Source organism: Hippocampus bargibanti, linkage group LG13 (genome assembly GCF_051943395.1).
Source record: "Hippocampus bargibanti isolate YZ-2025 linkage group LG13, ASM5194339v1, whole genome shotgun sequence".
NCBI lineage: Eukaryota > Metazoa > Chordata > Actinopteri > Syngnathiformes > Syngnathidae > Hippocampus > Hippocampus bargibanti.
The window spans coordinates 16974066-17000993 of NC_142746.1; the positions used below are offsets into that span (position 1 = coordinate 16974066).

Below are 26928 nucleotides of genomic sequence, written 5' to 3' on the forward strand. Positions count from 1 at the left end.
ATACCCAAAATGCATTGTGTGTCGCTTTCTCAGTCAGGGGCGTTCCTTTTGTGACGTCACATACGGACTCGTGACCAACTCAAAAACAAGACTTCCTGAATATGCAGCGCGAGTATTAAAAGTAGTAAAGTAGTAAAATAGTAGTAAAGTAGTAAAGTAGTAAAAGTAGTAAGTAAAATATAGCTATATGCGGTGGAATCTTTGTAAAAATACGCTCAGTAGAAGTCATTTCAAGTGATTTTACAAATTATGGACACAACTTGTCCGGAGACGTCGGTTGTCCTTTAAAGGGAAGTGAGTTTTTTAATGACGGCACATATTTAGTTGTCATCTATTCAATAGAAAATGGCACCCCCACATAAACTGTCAGTAATTAGAATCTTACAGTTACTGGTTCATAGTATTTTGTCATCAATTGTACTCCGCAGGTTTCCATCTGTGCCCAATTAGCTCACGGGATGGAGCATCTGTCCAATCACCGCTTCGTTCACAAAGACTTGGCAGCACGAAACTGCCTTGTCAACAGTCAGCGACGCGTCAAAGTGTCATCGCTTAGCCTCAGCAAAGACGTTTACAAAAGGTCCAAAACATTACTACCTAGAATCCGATGTAGGCGTCATTCACTGCTAACCGCGCTTGCTTTTTTCGTGTGTTTATAGTGAATACTATCGCTATAGACAAGCATGGATCCCCCTGCGCTGGCTCCCATCAGAGTCTGTGTTTGAGGACGACTTCTCCACCAAATCTGATGTTTGGGCCTTCGGAGTGCTCATGTGGGAGGTGTTCAGTCACGGGGAAATGCCGTACACCAAACTTGGAGACAACGAAGTGCTGGAAGGTTGGTATCGGCTTTGTGCAATTGTGCCATTGTGCAACTGTACGATGACTTCGACCGATCTGCATACTCTACCCTGGAAAATATTTGTAATTGTTTTTTTGTTGTGCTTTCAGTAAATCTATTTCTTATCTTCCATAACTGATATTTAAAAGTGGCCCAAATGGGGACAAGCTCCATTGAAAATGTAGAGATTTATATTTCTACACCCGCAATTGTCTATTCAACCCGTTATCTATGTTATTATTCATTTACGTGTGTGTGCGTGTACGTGTGTGTGCGTGTACGTATGTGAGCGTACGTACGTATATACGGATATATATATATATATATATATATATATATATATATATATATATATATATATATATATATATATATATATATATATATATATATATGTATATATATAGCTATGTAGAGATATAGCTATGTAGAGATATAGAGATATAGATATATATCTGTATGTGTATAGATATATGTATATATAGATATAGAGATTTATATGTATATATATAGAGAGATGTAGAGATTTATATGTATGCATATATATATATATATATATGTATGTATGCATATGCATATATGTATGTATGCATATGTATATATGTATGTATGTATGTATATGTATATATGTATGTATGCATATATATGTATATATGTACGTATGTATATGTATATATGTATGTATGCATATAGAGAGAGAGAGAGAGAGAGAGAGAGAGAGAGAGAGAGAGAGAGAGAGAGAGAGAGAGAGAGAGAGAGAGAGAGAGAGAGAGAGAGAGAGAGAGAGAGAGAGAGAGAGAGAGAGAGAGAGAGAGAGAGAGAGAGAGAGAGAGAGAGAGAGAGAGAGAGAGAGAAGATAATATAGATATATTATGACAGCTTCTTGTGCCGGTCCCAAGCCCGGATAAATACAGAGGGTTGTGTCAGGAAGGGCATCCGACATAAAAGCTTGGCCAAAACAAACATGCGGATCAAACCTCTAAAGATGGAGGACACTGATTTGCTGTGGCGACCCCTTGAAGGGAAAAGCCGAAAGGAAAAGAAGAAGTAGAGCTACCTATCAAGCTACCTACCTATCTATTGGCTTTCTGTTAGCGGTCTGGCTGGCTAGCTATCTATTAGCGAGCTAGCTAGCTTCCTATCTATTAGAGTTACTTCCAGGTTGCTCACCCACAGAAAAACTTATCCTGTGACTGAAAAGCTACCTTGAGAGTTTTGAAAGGTGCTTTTAAATGAAATGTATTATTATTATTATTGTTATTATTATCTAATGTGATCCAAACATCACCCTCTGCACGTGGCCCTTTTCCCTTACAGGCCTGCAGAGCAGCAAGCTGAAGCTGCCCCCTCCAGAAGGATGCCCTTCCAAAATGTACAAGCTGATGGTCAGCTGCTGGGCCCCCAGCCTCAAGGAGCGTCCCTCCTTCAGTGACATCGTCCACAGCCTAGGAGAGCCGTCCAATGACAGCAAAGTCTGAGACATCAAAAAAAAAGGGGGGAAACGCCCACCAATAGACAGCAATGTCTGACATTTCAGGGATCAAGAGTTTTAAATATGCATTTCAGACATTTTAGAAAACAGGTGTGGGGAAGATTGCCATTTCAGTGGATGCACGCCCATTTTTATTTTTTATTTTTTTTCTTGAATGACTACTTGGGGGGGGGGGGGCTAGCGCCGTGAATTTAATTTGCCTTAAACGCCACATGGATGACCCACCCAGTCCAACTTCCCATCTGCGTGAACTCTTGAGATTCTATTACAAACTCAATGCCTCGATTCATGCTCTCACACACAGACACATCTAGATCGAATGCAAACCAGCCAAGCTCAATCTGACAAACAAAGTATCCATTTTAAGTGGCTCGGAAGCAACGCCTGTATCCTAAGCAAGCCCTCGTCATCACCTCCAACCATATGGATGTGCAAAGTTGCGTGTGTGTGCGGGCGTGCAGGTGTGTGAACTAAGTTCCAGTTTGTACAGTACAATTGTTTGCATGAAGGTGTGTAACTGTTATTACACTTGTGGTGTAACATGAGCTTACTTTTTTTTTCAAACAAGCCTGTTAACAATGATTTTTTTTTTTAGTATTCACCCAAGTAATGTAATGGTAAGACTGTTCCAAATGGAGATTTTGTATATTTTAATGAGTGTGTTTTGTTTTTATATTAAAGAACAACCGACGTCACTTTTTTGTTTCCTAAATGACATCAGAAAAACGTTTTATAGCATCTAAAATACCCAAAACACAGAGTATGATATTTTTAGTCAAATGCCAATAAAAATGACTTAAAGTGTCCAAAATCTGCAAAAAAATCAGCTGCGAATTGGGCATTTTCAGAAAGTCCCGCCCCCAGTTCGTGACGTCACGCCAAGACGTCTTGCATTGCTGGAGAATCAAAACATTGGCTTCAGATTCAGAGAATATGCTTTCTTGGTACACATCCAGTTATGAATATGATTCAAATAGTTCTGAAGAGGAAAGCATACATGTTTGCAATTGATTAAATAATTCATTCCGTGTCATTTTCAGGCGTCGGGTGGGAAATGTCGCACTCAAAAAAGGCAGAAAATGGCGACAAAGCCGTGTAAGGAATTAATCAGCCCGTTTCTACAGGCTGATTAATTCCTTATATGGAGCTTTGTCGCCCTCTTCTGCCACTTTGTGGTCCTACACGAAAGTAAAGTAGAGCAAAATGCATTGACGTGATGGAAGGACTGCTACAATGTGACCTTTTTTCGGTCAGGGGCGTTCCTTCAGTGACGTAATGTAAGGACTCGTCACCAACTCAAAAACAAGACTTCCGGAATATTCAGCGCGAGTCTTAAAACGTAAAATGTAGCTATATGCCGTGGAATCTTTGTAAAATACGCTCAGTAGAAGTCATTTGAAGATATTTTACAAATTATGGACACAACTTGTCCGGAGACGTCGGTTGTCCTTTAACCTTGAGGTGCGTCCAACCGTTGCACCATCCTAACATGTAAACTTGCGATGGTGTCCAAATAGCAGAAATCAATTCCAAGTATGTTTTTAACTTGTGACGTGCTTCTTTGCAGAAATCAAGTCACTAGTCTGCGCCCATTTGTTTCTGTGTGCAATGTTGCAAAAAGTGGGACCAGTGTACATAACGTTAAAGGCCTTGCACTAACTTCACTTAAAATGTTGTCTCCGTGCAGGTGCCTGTTTATTTATAATGAAGGTCCTGTTTTGTGTTTGTTGTTTTATATTGGTTTATAGTAGGAAACCTTGAGGTCCAAATTCAATTCCAATCAAGTTGGGATGTTGTATTCAACACGTCAAACCAGGATGCAATGATTTGCAAAACATCTTCAACCTATTTCTTCATAATTATCAACATAATAGTATCATAAAGTTGATCTGTTTGAACGTTGCATATCCTGCTATTGTAATGTATTCAATTACTGTAAATATTGGTTGACCATGATTAGCAAATCATTGTATTCTGTTTCTCTTTATGTTCAACACAACATCCCAACTTCTGAGAAATTGGGTTCATACTCGTGCTATATGTTTGTTGCCATGATCCAGCACAGTGTGTGTATACGTCTGGCCTAGTAGCGAACATACTAACAGAGTATAAAAAAAAAAAAAGATGTTCAAAATGGTGACTGCTGCTCACCTATACATAAGTGCCTGGAAAATGAAGGATTCTTGAAAAATGCTTCACTTTTTTTCTTTTTTATGTTTTTTAACATGACTTTAATGCTTTTGTTCATGGTGTGTTAGTGTAAAGTTTCTAAGAATGGCAGACACTCACGTGTAGACTAAAAAAACGGCTTCAACAAAAGTCCACCGTTATGTATGGATATATACACAAGTATATAGACTGCTGTCAATAAAGGTTCACTGTGTTTTTACCCGATTCGTTGTTTTAATCGGTTATATTATTAGCAACCTGCAAGTGATATAAGAGAAGTAATTCTACTCAATGGCCACTACATATACATATAAACAGACAACACTTATTGGCATTTCTTATTGTCTTATTTCTTATTCCTTTTGAGTCTCTGGTCACTAGTTTGTTAAGGAGATAATATAGCAGATTACTTTATTTTATCGTCTTATATTGTCTTATGTTTCCTTTTTCCAATCTTGTTATACCGATTTAGTAAAGGGGTTTGCTGTTTTACAAAAATGGCTGCTTTAACTCCTCTGGAGCCTACATAAACGTATCCAAAATATAGTATATTGGAGTCCCTCTTCTAAATTTTGCAGTCTGTGAAGTGACAAATGAGCTCTTGGCCGGTGCTCGTGCACAATTCTGACGGGAACTACGTCTTCATATTTCAGACAAGCCTCTACAAGCTGAATCTGAAGGCATTTGTGTGTAAACGGCTGTCAGTGACAAAAGGAAAAAACGCATTCTTCTATTAGTGGGTTACAATGTATTAAATCTTACTGTAATGTCCTAATAATACAAAACAATATAGACATGGCACACGGTTTGCTGAGAAAACAAGCCATTATTTTTCTGCCTTCCTTCCAGCAGCCTTACCTGACGTTTTCTTAATATACCACCAGGGGGCGATATATGTTTTAACTTTATTTAGGATAATCTTGGCCATGCGGTTTGGCAAGAGACTAAAAGTGGTGCTACCCTCCTAAAAACAAATCCTACTTTTTATTTTTCGACAGCGATGATGTAATGCTTCGGGTTTTTCTGCGGGTTAATTACGAATATCCAAGAGAGAATATCTGCTTGAACAGCATGCCTTTGTCTATCAATTTTACTGACTTTAGCATGGAGGCTACTTATGGTTATGGGTTATTGGGCTTTGTCTGATCAGAAAACTAGTCAAAGAGAAACATCCTCATTGGCAAAACTCTTTATAAAATGCCACGATAAAATATCAACTTTTATAAATTGCAAATATCACTGAATACTACATTCGTGTGTGTTGCATTTTATAAATTGATTGGTTCTACTATATATATTCACACATTTAAACTAACCGTCAGTATTTTTTAACTCTTCGGAACAATGGTGGGTAGACTGTGACTGTAAAGGCGCTTATAAATAAAATGTATTATTATTACTACAGAACTTAAACGTTTATTTTGGTGCCTCTGCCAGTATGACGTTGACGGTAGCGCAACGGTGTTGGTATTTATGCTAATGACAATCTCTGAGGCCAATTGCTACACGCCTGTGATAATCCTCAACCAATCGGGAGGCGCCACTGTGACTCACCAAATAAGGAGCGACAACACCATATAAGGAAACAGTATCTCTTTATAAGGAAGAAAGTAGTTCCTTTGCTGTCATATGACTGCGCAAGAGTAAACATTGACCGGAAATATTGATTTGTCGCTCATTCAGAAATACGAAACGACGCACGCTATGCTATTAATGGATATTCGAGTATTATTAGGTCGCTAGCTAGTACGTGTTTTCCTTGGTTTCAGTTCACAAAATGGACTACCTACTATGGCGGACCAACATGGCGGCCGCTTTGCGCCTTTTCCTTTTTGAGAAAGTACTGGGAGTTTTTGGACATTAGAGGAGGGCGAAGTGAACAGTGGCGCCTAACGAGGGTCCGGTGGGCAGCGTCGCTTCTCAAAGTTTGTTTCCCTTCTTTGCAGGACTCTGTCGAAACGCCAAACTCTGCCGCTTTGTTTACATTCTGTGACCCGGCCGTGCATGCGTTTTGTCAGTCATTTACGAGCTCCAGCTTTGTGGGCTGGCGTCAAACACAGTCGCGCTACTCGGTAGAATGTTACCGAGCCAGGTTGGGTCGGCACCACAGGGAAACGCGTCAGCTTCATCGAGGGGTACAGTCGGGCTAGGTTCGGCCTCTGTCGGTGGCGGGAATCGTCCCGTCTTGATCCGAGCAGGGCAAGCTTCAGTCGGGTTCGGGGAGAGCGTGAGCGGGGCTGGGCGGCACGGAACCAGAGAGGCACTCGGGATGTTGGGGGCAAACGGTCCGGGGGGTCCACGAGGTGTGAGGTCCGGGAACGGGACCGGGGTTAGCTCGCTTCAGGCCGCTATCCAAGGCGGCATGGTGGCTGTCAACGCGGGGGTAGTGCTGCCTCACGGAGCCAGGTTCGACACGGAAAGAGATTGTGCGCCTCTGTGCAGCGGCTCGGACAACGACTCGGACTCGGGGGATGACGACGAGCCGGTGGGTTCGCTCGGGGACAACAGGAGAGGGGTGAAGCGGGAGAGAACCGACACGGAAGCCGCTGTCACGGGCCAGGAGGTCGGAGGCGCTCCTGGAGGGTACGGCCTGGTCCCCGGGGGCGTCGCGGGGGCCAAGCCGGGGAAGAAGACACGTGGACGCGTCAAGATCAAGATGGAATTTATTGACAACAAGTTGAGACGCTATACTACTTTTAGCAAGAGGAAGACTGGCATTATGAAGAAGGTGAGTCACAACATCGTATGCTGCGGTCGTTTTCAAGTGTCACCCCAGTCGGCATATGCAAATACGCCATTAGCTACCCCTGCACGAAGGGACACCCTTCAGTTTTTGAATTGATTATTTTCCTGTATTGGTCGAGTTTGTAGTAGAACTCCACTGCGCTGAGAGTCTTAGATTTTTTGTCGACTAGTTTAGACCTTGCAAAAGGTAATAAAAGTAAACAGATTACAATTGTAAGGGCAACATTATTGTTTCACTGTGAACAGTTTGGATTAATGCACGCATCATTTCACGAGAGGAATTAATGTAAGCGGTTTAAGTATTCAAAGAACATAACTTGCACACTTTTGTAATGAATAAGAAAACCTGAGTACACAGGAGATGCCCACTGGAGAACATGCAAGCTCCAGACAGTAAGCTCACAATCCAGATTCAAACTCTGACCTTCAGAAGTGTGAAGCAGGTGAGTTAACCTAATATCCAAAAACCAGGAAGTGATCAGTAGGATTTTTTTTAATATGATGTAAGTGGGTGGATCTCAAAGATTGTGTTTCAACTAGACAAGGGCTAATGACACTTCAATTTATGAACATGGCAACGCCCAACTATCAAACACATTCACATACAGTCACTTCACACATGATGCTTTCGAATTCACCTGTAACTTCTGTCAACGTTGCCTTTCTGTTGCATCTTTTTGACTTCATGGGATAATAAAACAATGCAACGGACCACCTCATGCCAGTTAGCGGCTGCCAGAAAAGCCCATGGTGCACAGGTGCCACCGAAGCGGCACGCTGCTCACAGGCGGCGGCCATGTGGCGGGCAAAGTGGCGGCAGGCCCTTTATGTGCCAGCAGCTGACAAAACCCCCAGATACATAGACGCACAAACTAGAGGACATGCAGATAGTGCGGAGGCTGCTTGTGCATGTCTTAATGGGCTGTGTGCGACGGACATTTAATTGTCCACCGCTCTCAACTACATAGAAGTTTACCATGGAGTCAAGTGCAGCTGTCACAAAAATCCTCTTGATTTTGTTGTTTTTGTTTAGCTTGACTACACATACACAGTGGTAGCCTCCTGCTGCATTTCACTTTTTTTTTGCCCATCCCACTCCTCTTCTATCGTTGTCGTGGAAACTGAGGTTTCTTTATGTAGGCTCTTGCAAACGTGAACATCATTTGACACGCCGTGTCGACAGAGTTTTTAAAAGTGTGCAGATCACAAAGATAAAGCTAGATATTCAATATTCGGATATGGTCTGAAAGTGTTTGTTTTGAGCTCAATAGTCTCCTCTTTGAAGATTCATATTAACTCATTCACTGCCGAGTTGACCATGTGAAAAAAATGTATCCACTCCAGTGCCAGGGTTTTTGTCATTGTCACTTGAATTCCAGGACCCACAGAATAATGAGTTTTAGAACTACATAAACATTCAATTATTCGTAAGAAACCTTAGACTCTCTTCTTTCATCAGAAAAAAAAGTTAATTCCCAAGTTATATTGGTCTGGAGTTATCTAAGCTGGAAATGGGGGCGGTGTCCAAAATACAATACATAAATATTGGTTTAAATAGCATTTTAACAACAGCTGAACCTGGAACAAAGCTCTAACATGGACAAAAGGCAAATGCTGCCCCCATGTGGAAGGGAAAACACAACCAGAGGTCTGACCAGTACTTTATCAGCAACCCACCACAAGAAAAACCAAAACATGAACACATTTGGAATGGCGCTTCACATCATATTTTCAATTCCCGAATAAATTCGGTAATGCCAGTGAATGAGTTAAGGACACAGAAATTCTTACTGGTTATCAAGTGGCAGTTTGCTTCATTAGCAACCGAGTTCCCCTTTTGACAACAGCAGTTAATGTGTGTTCATTCGCAGAGCCAGAAAGTTAGTGACTTTACTCCACCCAAATATATCCCACCGCAACTATCAATTGTCCTAAGCAGAATCAATAATACATCTTATGTTCAAACGTTGTTCTTAAAGACGCAGATAATGTGCAATGCACTTTAATTTTGAGTGATATGCGGCTGTCGCTTTAGCACTGCTGATAATGCAAGGCCCACACTGCTACTTGCAATGTCGTCATACGAGAGTTGCAAAAGATCAGCGTAAACCGCCGTCCTGCATGATGTCATGTATAATACCTTAATGTTGCAAGTATTGAGGATTTATTCTGGGATTTGCTTTTTCTTGGGATTTTGGAAATGTTTTTTGGTTATTTTTTTTTAATACAAAGAGAGCCCAACACAATGGACTGCAAATCATACACAAGCATACGTCTGTGCAAGCTCTCAATCTTAGGGGAGTGGTCTATCCATGAAAAGGTTTCTTCAGCCGTCATCTGTACTTCTTTGAAGGTGTCGGACGTTTCGCTTTTCATCCAAGAAGCTTCGTCAGCGAACTAAAATTTACTGGTATCTCTGGCCATATATATATATAATTATATAAAATTAAAAAGTGTGCCATGGAGCTCCATTCCTGAATTTGTTCAGGTTTTGGTTATTCTTGCGGGGGTGCCACTAAAGCGCTGGTTAGACCTCTGGCAATGTTTTTCCCCTTCCACAAGGCAGCAGCATTTGCCTTTTTGTCCATATTAGCGCGTTGTGCCAGCTTCAGCTTTTGTTAAATCAGAATCCAGAAACCAACAAATTCTGTTGTAAGCACAATCCAAGTTAAGCCTCACCCCACCATGGCGATTTAGTGAAGGGTTTTGCTGTTTTATAAAAATAGCTTCTTTCACTCACCTTTCAAACCATCTATTTTCTTTCGCTAAGATTTTAACCTCACTGGCTTTCTGATTCTGATTTAACAAAAGCTAAAGCTGGAACAACGCGCTAATATGGACAAAAAGGCAAATGCTGCTGCCTTGTGGAAGGGGAAAAACATTGCCAGAGGTCTAACCAGCGCTTTAGTGGCACCTCCGCAAGAATAACCAAAACCTGAACAAATTCAGGAATGGAGCTCCATGGCACACTTTTTAATTCCGGAATAAATTCGAGAATGGCAGCGAATAAGCTAATGGTATATGACAAATGAGTCGCATCCCTTTACTGTCAAGTGTAGCAACAGAGCTACAAAATTTGACCCTGCTCAACCTCCTGCACTTGTGATGAGAGAGTCACTGTCTACCTTGTACTGTGACCAAGGCATTATCAAGCTGACAAATTAGCCATTTTCTACCGTGGCTGTTTGTTCCCTCACCATTGCAGAGCCAAAACTTGCAGCTTGCTTCACCCTCTGCATCTTCTCTGCTTCTTCATAGTTATTGGGCTCCAGTGGCTTTTTTTGTTTGTTTGTAATTTACGTGCCCACGCGGCAGCAGATCATTGAGCCAATTGCTCGTGTATCATTACAGCATCGTACCCTACTCGACTGCATGCTTCCATTACACCATAATAAAACAATTTAGGTTCGATCAGCTAACTGCGGCGCCTGCTCACGCTGAGTGCACCGAGGCGATGGCGACGGCTCCGTGCCTTGGCAGCACCACACACATCCTCCACATAAGTGATGACTCATTTTGATAGAAAGGCTTCTTCGCAAGTTCATTGTGAGTGCAGCCTTGTCGTGTTTCATCTAGTGTACGTTGAGCGAGCTGAGCGTCTACTTACTGCATTCTATACTTTTTCTCTCACTATAATGCAACGTGTGCTGGTGACCTTGTGGTTACCAGCCAATCGCATCCTGTCCCTGGGCTAGCCCCGTGTCACTCCCCCCCTTTTTTTGTGTGCAGCCCTGCACTCTATCAACGCTATCACCTGATCTATTCTGGAAGCGTTATCTTATGTTATTTTGGTTACATTTGCGTGACGCGTCACACGAGGTTATTTTTAAGTCAACAATGTTTTTTTTTTACTATTGCCTTTGTTCCCGATGTTCACCTTTGGGGTTTCCTCATATTCATACGTCCCCTTGTAATTTTTTTTACGCGACTACTGACGCTCCCCAACTTACGAACATTCGAGTTACGATAAACGGTACATACATTTTTTTTATTTTTTTTTTGTTGATGCTGTATTTTGAAAAATCTTTCGACAGAGATGCGACTGACTGCATACTGTGCTTCACGCACGCACAGAGACAAGTTTCAAGGGCTGGATGTTTACGCGACGGACACCAAGGCTGACCAATCAGCGCCCAGCTATGCTGAAGGGTTACCAACGAGTTCAGGCCCCGATCCTGCAAGCTCGCTTACAATTGGCTGCGTAGAGTATGTGGGCGGGGAGGAAATCCCTCATCCGAGTTGACGCTCCAGGAAGATGTGATGCATAACAAAAAGTAATGGCTGCTCGCACGTAATTGCTGAATTATGTGCCAGCTGCTTCAGTAATGGCTTACTGAAGACCCAAGGATATATGTCGTCGTACTACAGTAGGTGTAAATTGATTTTACGACTGTTAGAGCGTCTGTGTTTTATACTTCGCCGTTCAGTGTTTGACTTAAACACACATTCCATACAAAATATAGCACTGAAGCAACTTAGGAACAAATTCATCTTACAAGCCACCGCCCGGAATGTATCTTGTTCGTACGGTGGAGAGCGTCTGTGTAAGTCTTTGAATACTATGTTATGCAGCTTTCGGTGAATGTTAACTTGTAACCGGTTTGTCCTCACCAGGCCTACGAGCTTTCCACCCTGACCGGAACCCAAGTTCTACTGCTCGTGGCCAGTGAAACGGGTCACGTCTACACGTTCGCCACCCGTAAACTCCAGCCCATGATCACCAGTGAAACGGGCAAAGCGCTGATCCAAACGTGCCTCAACTCACCGGACTCGCCGCCACGTTCGGACCCCTCCACAGACCAACGCATGAGTGCGACGGGCTTTGAGGAGACGGACCTCACCTACCAGGTGTCTGAGTCGGAGAGCATGGGCGACACTAAGGTGAGTCGTTAAAGCTCTGTTTCCACCAAGAAGTATCGTTTGGTTCAGGTTCATATTGGTTCATATCAAGCGTAAGGTACTAAATACAGTTATCTGTAGCTAAAGGGTGGATCTAGACGCAATTAACTCACTCACTGCCAGACGTGCAAAAGATGTGTACACTGTAGTGTCAGGGTTTTTGTTATTGTCACTTGAATTCCAGAACCCACAGAATATTGAGTTTTAGGACTACATAAACATTCAATGCAGCGTTAGAAACCTTAGATACCCTTCTTTCATCAGAAAAAAATGGTTAATTCCTAAATTATATGGATCAGGAGTTGTATGAGCTTGAAATGAGGGCAGCTGTCCAAAATACAATGCAATACATACAGTACATATTGGTGTATACTGACTAGCGCTTTAACAACTGAAGCTGGAACAAAGCAGTAACATGGAAAAATGGGGAATGCTGACCCCTTGTGGAAAACAAGAAAAAAACACTGCCAGAGGCCATGGCAAACGGAGCAAATTCAGGAACGGCGCTCTACGTCATATTTTCACTTCCCGACTAAATGTGTGAATGGCAGTGAATGAGTTAAGACTCAGAAGCTTCCCCAAACATCATCTGTTCTGATGAAGCGAGCAAATGATATTTGGTTAAATATATTTTCCCGTAGACCTTTTTTTTCCCCTATGTCATTATTTTATTGTCAGTGTCAATTCGTGAAACCTTCCAAGAGCACCAACTGGAAAAACAAATATGTGGAATTTACACCATTGTTGCCCACTCAACTTTGAAAAAATTAAGTACGCTGAAATCTTGTGAGATATTCTGTGTTGGAGTTGGGAACATCATTGCTTTTCTTTTCTCTCCTTTCATTCATTGTTACAATGCGCATTAATCAAATATTTCTAAAATATCACAGTGAGACAGATAAAACTCTAAAACCATAATAATGCAGATTTATCAGGAAATTCTTCCCATATATATGAATAAAACCCTGAATCACATATTTGACTTTTGACGGGGTCACCCAAAGGGGGACTTAATCAATTCCCTGCAACAAAAGTAACATATTTTTCTCAAACAGCGCTTGTCTTCATCCAAGCCAAGAAAAAAGAAGGTGAAATATTGCTTTTGTTACTCTGTTATTTTCCCAAAATCAAATTAGAGTTCACTGATACAACTCTTATGTGGCATGCTGTACAACCCTTTTCCCCCTTTTAAATGCAAAGCCCACGGGAAGTAAAAAAAATGCTTAATATAGTGAGGAATGGCTCCACAAAAGATTTGACAACACATAAACCGCGATGGAAAATAATCTGCCCTATTGTAAACATACTCCTCACCTCTTGCCCGTTGTGAGCAAGCTCTCGAAGCAGCAAATTATTTTCAAAAAGTTAAATCCAAAATACCCCGGGACCGGGGATGAGGCTGATAAGGTAGCCGTCTGCCGTGAACCCTGCTGACCTCTTCTCCAGGAAAGCCTCGTAACGCCGCTGAAGATAAATCACTAGAAGATCTGGTTTGTGTTAGTCTGAGAAACACGTAGCCTGCTATACGAAGCGCCTCCGTGTTTATCTACTTTGGCTACGGATGAGACACAGAGCTGTTGAAATCAGTTAAGGGTCTCCAAAATGTTGTCCTCGTTCAAAGTTGTCATTTATATTATTTAGAAATCGTTTATTAATGGACGTAATTGTGATTTGTTCAGGGCTTGTAAGGTTGCCTTCGACTGATAGTCAGTTTCAGCTTCTCCGCCAGTATTCAGTCAATGGTGAGCTCTGACTTATTTGACACAGGAGCTGAATTTACAATTTTTTATGTAATAATCACACATTTTCATTACCTACGGCTATAAAAAATTTCATATACCCATTCTGTGTATATTTACGTGCAGGAACTTTCTGTTTAGTTGGCCTGGATTGACCCTTCTCCGATTGATTTCAATGAGTGTACCATCCGCGCCGCAGGCTGCCATGAATGATCATTTTACTTATTTATGATAGATACACCTCTCATGTAGCACGATAAGATAAAATTTAATTGTGTGCACTATGTATTTTCTGTGCCACTTGAACTCTGCAGTGTCAAATCATCCAGTGACAATTATTAGTCAACCAATCAACAAACTGCAAATGTCTAGAGCCACCCTTTAGGAAGTGTACCACTTGTTTTGATGCCAATACAGATACGCTATTTTAGTATTCTTCACAACTTTTGACAATAGAAATGTAATCAAACTGTACTGCTTGGTGTAAACAGACTCTAAGGCTCTAAATGGACCAGAGTGGTGTGTTAACGTAGCGTAGTAAGTATTGATTTTTTTTTGTGCTACAGCATCATGAATGGCTTTTCTTTGTTTGGACTTTATCTACTTTGCAGCAAAACTAACATTTAAGCCGTGTCACCATAATTGCATCCATCCAAATATTCATCCCACTATCCATACATATGAACTAGCCCAGCAGATGTTCCCCATCAGCCTACTTAAAATATATATATATATATATATATTTTGGGGGGACTTGGCAAGAAGAAACAACTCCTCCAATGATTTCTTTTTTTCCCCCTAAAGTTTTCGGTTCATTTTTATTTTTGATCATCCCAGCTGTTTTTTGTCCACTGTATACACCAGGGATGCTGCATCTATGACGTACAGGGACAAAGTGCACAGACGTAGCCCCTTGGCTCACTTCCTGAAATCAACCAATCACAAAAAGGGATTTTCCACGGAGGGTTAGAGTTCAGATGGGAGTGAAAATTATTGGACGGCATAGGGTTTCCTCTGTTCCAACTGTGAACTGACAATGAAGAGCCGCAAATGAGTAGTGCAATCCATTAAAGGGGACAATATAGAGGGAAAGCCAACTTTTAATGATTGTATGAAAATTGAAGTGAAGTAATTCTGTTACACAGCAGACTGCGCTCGTTGTTCGCACCTTTATACAGTCGCCTGCCAAACTCCCGACTGTCTCCGCTGTTTCGGCGGCCCAAGTTCTCCCCACTGCCAATGGAGACTCTAAGACCTGTTTGCTCGCATGCTGTTTTTCCAAGACCTTCACTACTGCGTACATACTCAAGTCAAGTCAAGGATGGGAGACCAAGCTTTGCATGTTAAGCCTCTCTCATGCTCGCTCGGCTCATTGATAAAATTTAGATTGCTCCTGTTTCCATATATGGTATGGTTTCCCTGCTTGCTCTCTTGGCGTGAGGCCCCTCGCATTCCTTATAAGCTGCAGCTGTCTTTGGAGTCCTGTGATTCCCCACCTCCAACCAACCCCACCACTCATAGAGCGATACGGAGTGTTGATGTTGATACGAGTGGCTGCGACGGGATGGATCATTTGAGGGAGACTCTGTATCCCGTGTGGCGGTTTTTCTCTTGGACAGTGAGGTGCCGGTGTTGCCCAGTGAGGAAACCTTCACAATGTACACCACCCTGGAATAGTCAGCAGAGCCTGACATGTACATCGCTCTGCAGGTTTTTTAAATAAGTAATATTGTCCCTTCCCACCCCAGCCCCTGTCAGTATGTCTGTGTGAATGCATCGGGTCTTAGAGAGGCACCTCTCAAGAGGAGTGCCCTTCACGATTGTAAATCGGAGTTAAGCCAATATATGGAAGGAAAATATACCTCTAAAGTTGCCTCACACTGCATTTTAGCAAAACTAAAATGATTAGGTGCGTGGTTTATATTAAATTACCTCTGTAACTTTGTTTTGAACATTTTTTTCAAAGGGATGACCCTTAGCAAGAAGTGTTAGCAAACCGAAGAATATATGCCAGAAGAAATTACGTAAAACGGACTCTTTTTCAAAGCAGGAATGCCCTTATTCTGTCACCCACATTCTGATTTATTTAGATTATTATAAAGAAGAAGAAATTGTTGTTTTACGTAAAGTTTTACGATTCAAAGTGCCCATGACAAAAATTCGCAAGATGTAACGGCTTTGTGACATTTTTACGATTAAACGAGACTTTAGATGAGCAGGATCAGGCTTGGATGATATGTTATATTGGATGAAAACTGTTGATAGAAAGTAATGTAATTATTTACCCGATTGATCAATGAAGTCATTGATTGAATTGGTAGAATACAATATTACAACAAAACACAATCTTGTTCACTCCAAGGACTGTATGTGCTGCTCTTGTGTCTATTTTTAGCCTTGTCGTGTGAGTGGAAAACCTTTGAGCTGGGGAGCAAAAGTTCCGCCTCCGCAACCTCGACCTTCCAATCACAAAATAATAGTGTTAATGTACCGTATTTTCCGATGTATAAGGTGTACCGGACTATAAGGTGCACCTCCAATGAATGGTGTATGTTTCTGTATATAAGGCCCACCGGATGTTGTTGTTGTAATCAGAATCAGAATCATCTTTATTGCCAAGTATGTAGAACACACAAGGAATTTGTTTCCGGTAGAACACGCTGCACTAGTATCGTTGTCAAAAAAACTGCTAAGTGGCACTATACAGTTCCATTTTGGCTACTGTTGAAAGAGTTCAAAGAGTTAATGGCTTGGGGGAAGAAGCTGTTTAAATGTCTGCTGGATTTGGTGCGCATGGATCGGTAGCGCCTGCCTGAGGGGAGTAGCTGGAAAAGGTGGTGGGCAGGGTGCGGAGGGTCCAGTAGGATTTTCCGCGCCCTAGTTTGGATTCTTGCAGTGTGCAAGTCCTCGAGAGTGGGTAGGGCGGTGCCAATGATTTTTTCCGCCGTCCTAACTGTCCGTTGAAGACGGATTTTGTCCATTTTTGTGGCGGCCCCGAACCAAACGGTGATGGAAGAACACAGGATGGATTCGATGACAGCCGTGTAGAAATGTTGCAGCACCTCCTGTGGCAGGCCATGCTTCTTTAGCAGCCTCAGGAAGTACATTCTCTGTTGGGCCTTTTTCAGGATAGAGTTGGTGTTGACCTCCCACTTCATGTCCTGGGAGACTGTGATTCCCAGGAACTTGAAGGTCTCAACGGTTGACACCAGGCAGTTGGATAGTGTGAGGGGTAGCTGTGGTGATGGATGTTTCCTGAAGTCCACCACCATCTCAACTGTCTAATAATAATAATGTGTAATATATAAAGTGCACCTTCATTGAATGAAAAAGGTTTTCCAAATATAATACATAAATATTGAAAAGTTTTCCAAATATAAGTCACGCCACATTATAAGGCGCTACAATAGAGGCTAGGGTTATGCACTACTTCCGGGAAATGGAGTCTGTAGTTGCTGACAATAGTTGCGAGAACCGTGGTGGCTCAACATTACATCACATATCAGGCGCACCTGCGTATAAGCCGCAGGGTCATCTTTTAAAGAGAATCAAGGCTTTTGGGTGTGCCTTATACACCGGAAAATACAGTAACTTTCAGGTCAGTGGACGCATGGGTAAATTTTCCCAATCCGTTATTCTTCATCAGTGGCCCTCACCACCCGCCTGTCATGGTCAGTCCATCATTGTTTCAAACCGAACTGTACTCACTCATCAGTCGACCATTTAGTATTAAACATGTAGCGTGCGCTATTTATTGACTCATTTATTTATTTTTTTACACGGGTCACGGCAACCGGTCATATACCCGTCCACATCTCAGCCAAGACACAGAAACAAAGTGCAACTGTTGCCTGTTTCTTGCTCATGGCTCATCCACAAGAAATATGTTACCTGTTCTCGAGCGGCGGTCATCCGGTTCATCAGCATTGGAGAATCTGATCAAAGGATCCTTTTTGACTGCTCATGTGTTAGAGAAAGCCCCTTTCAAGTACAGTATTGAAATATTTTCTTCAAAGCAATTGGATGTGAAGCATCTGGATGTGCATTGACCTTAGACACAGTGCTCACTGTTGAACTTGGACAGGGTGCTCACTGCTTACGTTCTCTGTCATGTGGCATTTGCAGCAGGCAATGACTGATAGGTTTGTTGATTCACCATCACTTTTCCTTCATTTGACTTTGGCATCAGCAGGAGTCACGACATGATTTCAGAATCATAAAGCCGTTAATAGTCCCGCAATGGGGACATTTGCATTATCCATTTCATCTTCCTAGAGTATGGCCTCTATCATGCATTATGTTATCTTTGAATCCATTATGTTAGAATCCAATTGTCATCATGAATTCAGTGTAAACTTTACCGCAACCACGAGAAGACTGCTTGGGTCCCTAAATAAATATTTTTAACCAATATTTACATACCGGTTGTTCTCGCCCAGGTTTGATAGATGTATCTTACTGGTGCGTGACAAGTCCATACTTGTATCTCTCCACTCATCCATCGCAATGATACTTGACTTTGAAGACACATCTTGATCCTACTGTCTGTCTTTCCTTTGGTAGATCCATCAAGTCCCATGTCTTATTTTCCGAAGATAATTGTTATTCCAAATCGCCTGACTCCCGCCATTCCTTCACTTTGAGACTTACCATTGCCTTTGTCACACAGCAAATCGTAGCTCGAAGATCATCTGTGACTGTATAAACATACTCATCGTGTCCATATCTCTTGGAAGCTTTTTTTTCATTCTGTCACTTCTTCTAACAGTTTTGTCAACAATGATCTCATCTTGTGATTCACTTTCACCTCTTTCCATGTTTATCTTGTTCTCTCAGTGGGGTAATTCCACGTTGTGTTTCCAGTCACTGTTTAATTCGTTGACAATGACCTCACAAAGGATTAGCATCCTTTATGGTTTCTTCATCATGCACACGATAAGAGCCTTTTCTGTTGCTGCACATCTCATGAAGCAAAGCTTTTTGTTCAGTTTGCACCTCTCTCCTTCAGGGATATGAGCGTGACTTTTCCTATCATCATGAAATACATCTCTCTTTGAGCACCTTGAAGCAGTAATCCATGCCTTGGTCACATCTCTGCTCGATTAATGAAATGTGCTTTACTTTGGTGTCAGCCAATCCTCCATGAACCATCTCCAGCTGGTCCAGAATGCTGCTGCACACCACTTGACTGGTACTCAAAAGAGAGAGCACATAACCCCATACACTAGCATTCTTTCACTGGCTCTCTATACATTTTAGAGTTCTTTTCCAGATCTAAACGGAGGCTCAAAGGGGATCAAGCCTTTTCCGTTTCTGATTGATCCTACTTTGTTTCACTCCCTGGTGCTTTCTACTATCTTTGTGACTGCTTCATTTTCCTGGATATGATATCTGTCCATGTTAAGCGGACAACATCAATTTGTATTGTATCAAATCCACAGTCCAAAAATGTTTGTTTTAAATAAGCATTGTAGATTTAAATTGACACGGCAACCAATTGTTTTTGTTTTTTTTTTTAATTTCCACGTCATTTAAACAAAGTATGCAGTATACATTTAGAGGGAAAAAATTAAATTGTATACATTTCAAGACGATGATTATGTTAATATTGTTTTCCAGTGAATGATTTTGATCTGTCAACCTCCATTTGAAGCAGCAATATTTCAAAAATGATGATCCGAACTAGGTTATCTGAATTTTGAAGGGTAATCACTCATATGAAGTTGGTCAGATCCAAAGAGTTGTTGTGGCGTTAGACTGAAAATGTGCAGTGCACACACATACAGAATCTCCCACCCCACCACCTCCTTATTTTACAGCAAGCAACTGGACAGGTCAGCAGTCATTGGCTGCACCTCCTCCACTTAGGCTGCCTTGCCTTTTTTAGCAGTCCCAAATGGAGCTGCAAATTCCATGTTGCTGGCAGGGTGACAGGCCGGGAGATGGGATCCAGCAAATGGGAGATTAGATTGAGGGCCGGCGGCCCGGCCACCGCTACACTGTACATTGTGCCGTCCGACCAACACCAGAGTTGTCTGCCAGCTGTCACCTTAAACTTTGAATGAATGGTTCATATTTACAACTGGCCACATTTGGTGTTGATTGCATTCAAAATCCACTTTGTACAACTTCTGGGGCTATGGGCTTTCTGGTGAATTGTTTTGTTAACATGAGCTTCTGATTGACTCTATCATATCCCTGACCCGGACCAAAACTTCCTTCACCAATTCTGGCCATCCAAGGTGACTTATCTCCTCTTGTCTTTGGCTCACTGTCTTGCGTATTTAGCTCGACGAGTGGTGAAAGTGAAGCTGTACATTTACCGCCTTTGCAAGTTTAATTAAAGGACGTTTCAAAGATTTCCCGTGTAAGTCCAGAATTAAACTAAACAGGAAGTGTACATGAGGCGCGTACATTTAGAAATTAGCTGAATCCTTTGCATGATGAACTCTCGAGCACTGTGGCAGTTACCATGCACTATCTGAACAGTTAACTAGAAGGCTGTGTCGGTACTAGAGTGGCATGCTGGGCAGTGCACACATGGTCATACAAAGCAATTGGGCCAGTTAACACCAACTATGTAGGTCACGCAGATAGTGTGGTCAATGAACCAGCATTTCAGACAGCAAAGCAGGTGTTTGCATTGCTCTCTTTTCAGAAGATTGAGGCCCATGCCCCTGGTGACAAAGACTCCAAGTGATTGAACCTCCACACACATAATCCATACCACCCCCAAAGATCTATAATTGCTTACATTACTGATTGACTTTCTTTGGTTAATGAATTTAGACCATGATTACAACAAACGTCTTAGGTCGTTACCACATTGGCTTAGTCATGCAAGTGAGATAATACCAGAGCTATTGAGCCAATCAGAGCCAGGGTTAGACCAAAGAGTTAATCAGATTGGCTTCAGGGAGTGGTGTACTGCTCCCCCAAACTTAGAGCAGGGACCTATCAGAGCTAGAATAGGCTCATTTTTTTGTTCTTTGTTTTTTTTTTTCCTTGGGGGTCTAGTGTTTGCCAGCATGGGGTTAATTCCCCCCACGCGGTGCTCGGGTTTCCCGCCAGCTGTTGGTACCCTCAGCTGTTTGCACTCCTGTCCCTGCAGTCCAGACAGCTTGGTCACACACGCATAGACACACAGACAGACACACATTTTGTAGCACAACGGTGGTGAGGACGTGTGATAAATGCCACGGTCACCACACTGAAGCTCTCCTAGTACACCACCTCCTCGTTTTCACCTCCTACTTTGTTTTTTGTCATTACAATGCATTGATAACTTTCCAGATCAATGATTAGATCAGCCACCACTTGATGTCAAACTAAAGTTTCAGGACTAATTGTTCCTGGTTGCTTTAAATAGCAAGTCATGGGTGACAACTGCAAGTCCTTTTTTTGTGAGGCCCCTCCCCTGTTCCGTTTTCCTGCTGCTGTTTAACCAACTCTAACTAAAGCAGTTAAAAGGACCTTGGACTGTCAGAGGCCCATACGAGAGCCAAGATCTGCAGATGGACTGCACACTCGGCACATTGCTTGTGTATACGTGTAGTGACTAACAGCCGAACACAAACGTGCAGCTATGTGTGCGTCGGGAGTGTAAGAAGGCCGACTAATTAATGATTAATCTTCTGGGTGCCATCAAATATGAACACCTACGTGTTTAGCCATGGTGGTCAGGGAAAGGTCTATGATGAAGAGATGAGACTGTCTGTCTGTGTGATTATTTTTTTAATTGGTTCAAAAGCCAGGCCGTATGACTGGGTTAGTCATCAACACAAAACTGCAGCCGATTCACTCTCCCAGATCGATGCGCTTCTCTTTTTTTCTGCTGAACGTGCTTCAGTTCGCTAAGCTTAATGTTCGACACTTTTTCCTTGGATGGGGCCAGCACTTGCTCCAAGCCGAGTCTCCCCCGACAGAGAATATTACCACATTTTGGGGTCAGAGTTCCCATTCAGCTCGGAAAGTCCCACCTACTCTTTTGTGTTGTTTCATGAGACATATTGCCTTTTTGACTGGTACTCGTAAGAGGGAGCATATACTGTAACTCATACTGACATCCCATCACTTGCTTCTTTTCAAGATCTGAGTTCTTTTTAAGATGTAATTTGTTTTAAAATCTTTAAATTGCCTCGCTCATCCACCCCTACACACCTTCCCGATGCCCAAGGTCTGCTGACCAGACATTAATAGATGTGCAAAAGGCTAAACGGAGGCTCAGAGGGGATTGAGTCTTTTCCGTTGCTGGTCCCACTCTCTGGGATGACCTGCCACTGAGCATTCGGCAAGCCCCCTCGCTGCCCATCTTTAAAACACGCCTCAAATCTCACTTGTACTCTTTGGTATTCGACTGTATTTTGTGAATCACGCAAATGAAAAACATATCCCAGATGTATTCAGAATTTCAAATTTCCAGAGTACACTCCTCAGTCCTGTTGAGACCAGCCGCTTTGTGTGGAGGGGGTGGGGGGGGGGCATGTCCTGTCACACGCAAATGAGCCACTGCTCACCCCGCCCCCTTTATTGCAGCGTGTGCCGACGTGAATACTACTTCGCCTTACTGTGACGATTACGGAATGTGCACTCAGGCAGGAACAGTCTGTTTGAACCAGAGTTCGACTAAGGGCAAAACCAGACTGCCAAGCTAATTTGAGAACCACTGTTGCAACGGGATGTCGAATGGATGGTGATCAGGAAATTTTGCCGTATGGGTTTTCTGGTGCTGATGGCTCTACTAGCCAACAGTGTATAACGATGTTGTGTCTGTTTATGTGGTGATTATTAGAGAATCCTGCAAATCGGCGCATCCAACAACAACACTGTGGCTCTGTTTATAGGTATTGGCTTTGAAGCGATTGCGATTCCACAGATTATGGCTGTCATGGATGGAAACATTTGATTGAAATCCAAATGATTTACTTACACAGTAGGAACATTTTCTGACACCTGTAGTTTATGGTATGCACGAAATGGCATAGTTATGTAATTTCACTCTTGATTTATGGGCAGACAATTTAGAGTGTCTGTGTGTTCCAAATTTTTCACTAGACAATTTCCAGATTATTATTTTTTATAATGACAAAAAAGATGGCATTGATTGACAGGCCAAACAGACGTGCCTTGCTTGAGATTCAGTCCATGAACTGTATGGAAAATAATGCTACGTGTAGGCTGAGAAGCGTTTAGAACATTTTCTCCCTCCTTTCAAGCTAAAAAAGAAAGCAATAGTATTTAAGATAATCTTCATATGATACGGTGTAGTTCCACACCACTGCCAACTCAATGATTACCAAAGCACATTTTGCAGTAATGCATTAATGCATCAAATCTGATCTTGATCATTATTTATTCCGAATCCTTAGCAATAAAACAGAAAAATGTCAGTCATTTGGTGTTTAGCTGTAGTCGTCATCCCGTCAATGGCATTTTACTTTGTGAGCATTCAGCAAGTAGATTAGCACAGTTATTTTTAAATTTATATTGTGGGATTACTGTTGTTTGATGTTGAGTGTGATGATAAACCTCAAGAGGGAGTTGTGCTATCCATTTCGAAGCCAACTTTTTGAACAGTTGTTCAACTGTCGCTAGTTCAGTTCATTGCCCTCGTATGGTGCCAGGCTCTCGAGCTTTTTCCTGCAAGTCAAAGCAAAAACGTGGCTGAGTAACAGCTAGTATTTCAAAAAATACATGATTTAAGTCAAGATAGTATTGCAGATGTAAATTTAATTAAAAGTCCAGTCACAGAAGAAATTCAACTTCCAGGTGAAGTCGCCACCTGGGTTCCTTGGCAACAGGATGGCACCAAAGAATTGGCGATTCAATCAGTAACAGGGATTTGGAGCTTTCTTGTGGCATTTTATGGTGTTGCGGAAACCCTGAATCACAGAAGTAAAAAAATAATCTGTGAATGTATGAGTAGCAACGGGCAATTAGTTGGTGAAACACTGCATTTGCAGTCTCATGTTGCACGTTTGTTGTATGTTTGTTTCCATTGTGTTCTCAAAAGACTGTTTCAAGCTGATAGAAAGTAGCTTGTTTATTTACAGTCGGATCCAAAACCCCCTCCTCTTATGCAGCCCACTCAGCAACACATCCTGCTCTGCTCATCAATGGATTTTCACATTAGCATGCCGCTCAGTCAAGCGTCATTCAATCATACCTTATGTGTGCATTGGCGCCTTTTGTCGGGATGTGAGAGAGTGGTTAAGGTTGTCATGGCAACATCACATTTCCTTTATACTTTACTTTGGTGTGTTTGAACGGACTCAACTATTAAAATGGATGAATGAAGAACAACACAAATCATCGGGGATAGTCATTCAATTGAACCTACAACACAACTTTGTTTTTAAAACTAAGCAAAAAAGTGAACTTGTAGTCAGTCGTACACGTGGCTGCAATTAGACAGGTCTACCTCTGCACCTTGTTTGTGTCACGTCTGGTCCCCGCCGCCCGTCCATTGATTCTTGGAATTATCCTGCTTACTTTAAAGCCTCCGCCTCTTACTCTCCACCATGCATCCAGCTGCTTTTGGGAGGAAAAGCCCCATTAAGGTTGTTATTGTAGTTCCCCACAAGTGAAGGTCTGCTACCACAATGTGGAGAGAAGCAAGACAAAAAAAGGCAACCTCCATATACACATGCATGCTCACGTTTCATACAGTGATTTACTGTACTTCAACGGCTGAGTACTCCTTGGACTGTTCACTCGTCACCGGTCATCAGTTGCATGGACTGTGGCAGATTTTGATTGACTCCAGGGCCTTCGTAGAGTTGAAATGTCTGTTTTATGTATTTCTTCTATGCACGCCAATGCTTTGTTGTGTCTTTTTTAAGGCTGGTTTGCAGCACCCTTTCTCTAAACTGAATCGAACACTTAAACGAGACCTACAGTACCTGTTCTGGGTCTACACGTGTGACAGCATTTATTAGTCTCACAGTGGAGAAGTTTACATGTCACAGCAGCAAAGTGATGAAAGGAAGAGGAAAGGAAAGGAAGAAGTAGAAAAACAAAAAAACAGGAGCTGCTGTAAAGGCAGCCACTCTGGTGGCACCATCTTGAAAGCAAAATAACAACAAAAACAAAATAACAAATATTGTGACACAACACAAAAGACACAGACAGTCATTCCTTCTTAAGCACTTTCTAGACCCTCTTTGTTGTATGAAACAGTTCCAGATGAAAGAGGATGGGATCAAAGCGTCTTTTTCACCGGTGGATCAGGGACGTCATGGTGAAATGTGCACGTCTGCTAGAAGATAAATGTTGTTGCAAATATGAAGCGGTAGCATCCGTTGGCGAAAGGAGATTGTCTCACATCTCTTGTCCCACGTAAATCCGCTTCAATTCCAAGCTGCGACAGTTCCACAGACACATTGGTGCTCTGCGCTGACGCAGACTGTCCAACTGCACTGACGTTTTCTGAACAAAGCTGGGCTGTGAAAATTCTGCCCATTAAAGGCGCAAAAAACACAATGGTCCCAGACCTGTCCAGCGATGACAGTCAAAGGGCACTGACATTCGTCCCAATCAAAAACAGTGCTGGCCTTGATGAATGTTGTAGCCAAAAATGCTGAAAAACAATCCGTATCCGGTCCACATGACACACAACAACACAGTGACAAAAGGGAAGATCAAAACAAGGCTCGTGAGATCACTTGCTGATGACTTCCTGCTCAGGCGCCGTCTTGAACTTGTGATAATTTTTGTAGTTGCCATTCCAAACCAAGATAGTTTGTTAGTTTTTGCCAAATCAACTGCGTAAATGAGTAAATATGAGCAAAATCTCAAATGTGAGGTGAACCAAAGCTTTTCGAGATGCCCTTTTTTTCAAAATAATTTCCTTTGACACAACTATTATTTTCTCAATCTGTGTCCTTCAGGATACTTTGAAACCGACGTTCACAGTCGCCAGCCTCCCAGGCGGGACCAGCAGCGCCCAAGCCACCGTGCCCACCACCTCCACCAGCATGCAGGTGAGCAGCGGGCCCAACTTTCCCATCACCAACTACCTGGCGCCGGTATCCGCCAGCACCAGCGTCAGCGCCAACGGGACGGTCCTGAAGACCACCGGCACCTCTACGGGTGTGATGCAACTACCCGGTGGATTCACTTTCATGCCCGGTATGTTGAAGTGTACGGTTGTGTGTGTGTGTGTGTGTGTGTGTGTGTGTGTGTGTGTGTGTGTGTGTGTGTGTGTGTGTGTGTGTGTGTGTGTGTGTGTGTGTGTGTGTGTGTGTGTGTGTGTGTGTGTGTGTTTTTTTATTGGACGGGTGTTATTATTTATTTTTCATTTTGAGTCACATCATCCCCACGACTCACTCAGAAGGCCAAGTGACTGTTCGCTGATTAGAATTTAAATGAAACCTTGCCAACCACCCGGCCGTCATCTCGGGTTGGTCGTGCCTCACTCGTCAGGCTGTTTCCAATCACGCCTTTCAAAGCCAGTCATACACGCTCACACCCTTTTGATTTCCACTCTCGTACAGGAATAATTACGTGAGGGGAGCACAATAGGCCTGGCAGCGAGAGCTGTAGAACACACGGCCTGTCATTAGTCATTGTGATGAGATGAAATATACTGAGTGAAACTGCAGCTTGATTTGGAAATAGACGCGAACGCTTTTCCCAGGACAGTTTGACTGAGGACTTTGAGGGGTGGGCAGACTTCAATTTAGGGGTCCCAATTGGCTTCCCCCAGCAATTATTCCCCGACATTTCCTGTTCCTGGAAAAAAACAGGGAGGGCGTATATTACACATTTAAATAGCAAAATAAATAAATAAATCCACAAAGGCCGAATTACAAATATGTGAGACTTAACTGTACTATGCTGCACTTACTTAACTCATTCATTGCCAGCCAATGTGCAAAAATGTGTCCACTCCAGTGCCAGGGATTTTGTCATTGTCACTCAAATTGCAGGACCCACAGAATTTCCAGTTTGAGGACTATATAAACATTGAATTCAGCGTCAAAAACCTTAGACTGTCTTCTTTCGTCAGAAAAAAAAACAGTTAATTCCTTAGTCATGTGGGT

At 42.4% G+C, this 26928-nt stretch overlaps 3 protein-coding genes across 7 annotated transcripts in view; 2 read left to right on the plus strand and 1 right to left on the minus strand.

Moving 5' to 3' along the window:
* Nucleotides 1-4727, plus strand: part of ptk7b (protein tyrosine kinase 7b) — a 66123-nt gene extending 61396 nt beyond the window's left edge. Inside the window, exons 19-21 of the mRNA XM_089012498.1 lie at nucleotides 429-580; nucleotides 660-838; nucleotides 2159-4727. Of these exons, the coding sequence (XP_088868624.1) occupies nucleotides 429-580; nucleotides 660-838; nucleotides 2159-2319 (492 nt within the window). The 3' untranslated portion in view covers nucleotides 2320-4727. The remainder of the gene's footprint in view (nucleotides 1-428; nucleotides 581-659; nucleotides 839-2158) is intronic.
* A 1418-nt stretch (nucleotides 4728-6145) lies between these two features.
* srfb (serum response factor b) overlaps nucleotides 6146-26928 on the plus strand; it is a 28143-nt gene continuing 7360 nt past the window's right edge. For all 5 annotated transcript variants that reach the window (XM_089012232.1, XM_089012230.1, XM_089012231.1 and 2 more), the window contains exons 1-3: nucleotides 6146-7230; nucleotides 11862-12128; nucleotides 25774-26014. In XM_089012232.1, the coding sequence (XP_088868358.1) occupies nucleotides 6580-7230; nucleotides 11862-12128; nucleotides 25774-26014 (1159 nt within the window). In that variant the 5' untranslated portion in view covers nucleotides 6146-6579. The remainder of the gene's footprint in view (nucleotides 7231-11861; nucleotides 12129-25773; nucleotides 26015-26928) is intronic.
* LOC148889542 (uncharacterized) lies at nucleotides 16557-18505 on the minus strand. Its single transcript, XM_089012235.1, has 2 exons — nucleotides 18308-18505; nucleotides 16557-17166 (listed from the first exon to the last, which is right to left on the minus strand). The coding sequence occupies exon 2, from the start codon at nucleotides 17155-17157 to the stop codon at nucleotides 16585-16587; it is 573 nt and encodes a 190-aa protein (XP_088868361.1). The 5' UTR covers nucleotides 17158-17166; nucleotides 18308-18505; the 3' UTR covers nucleotides 16557-16584.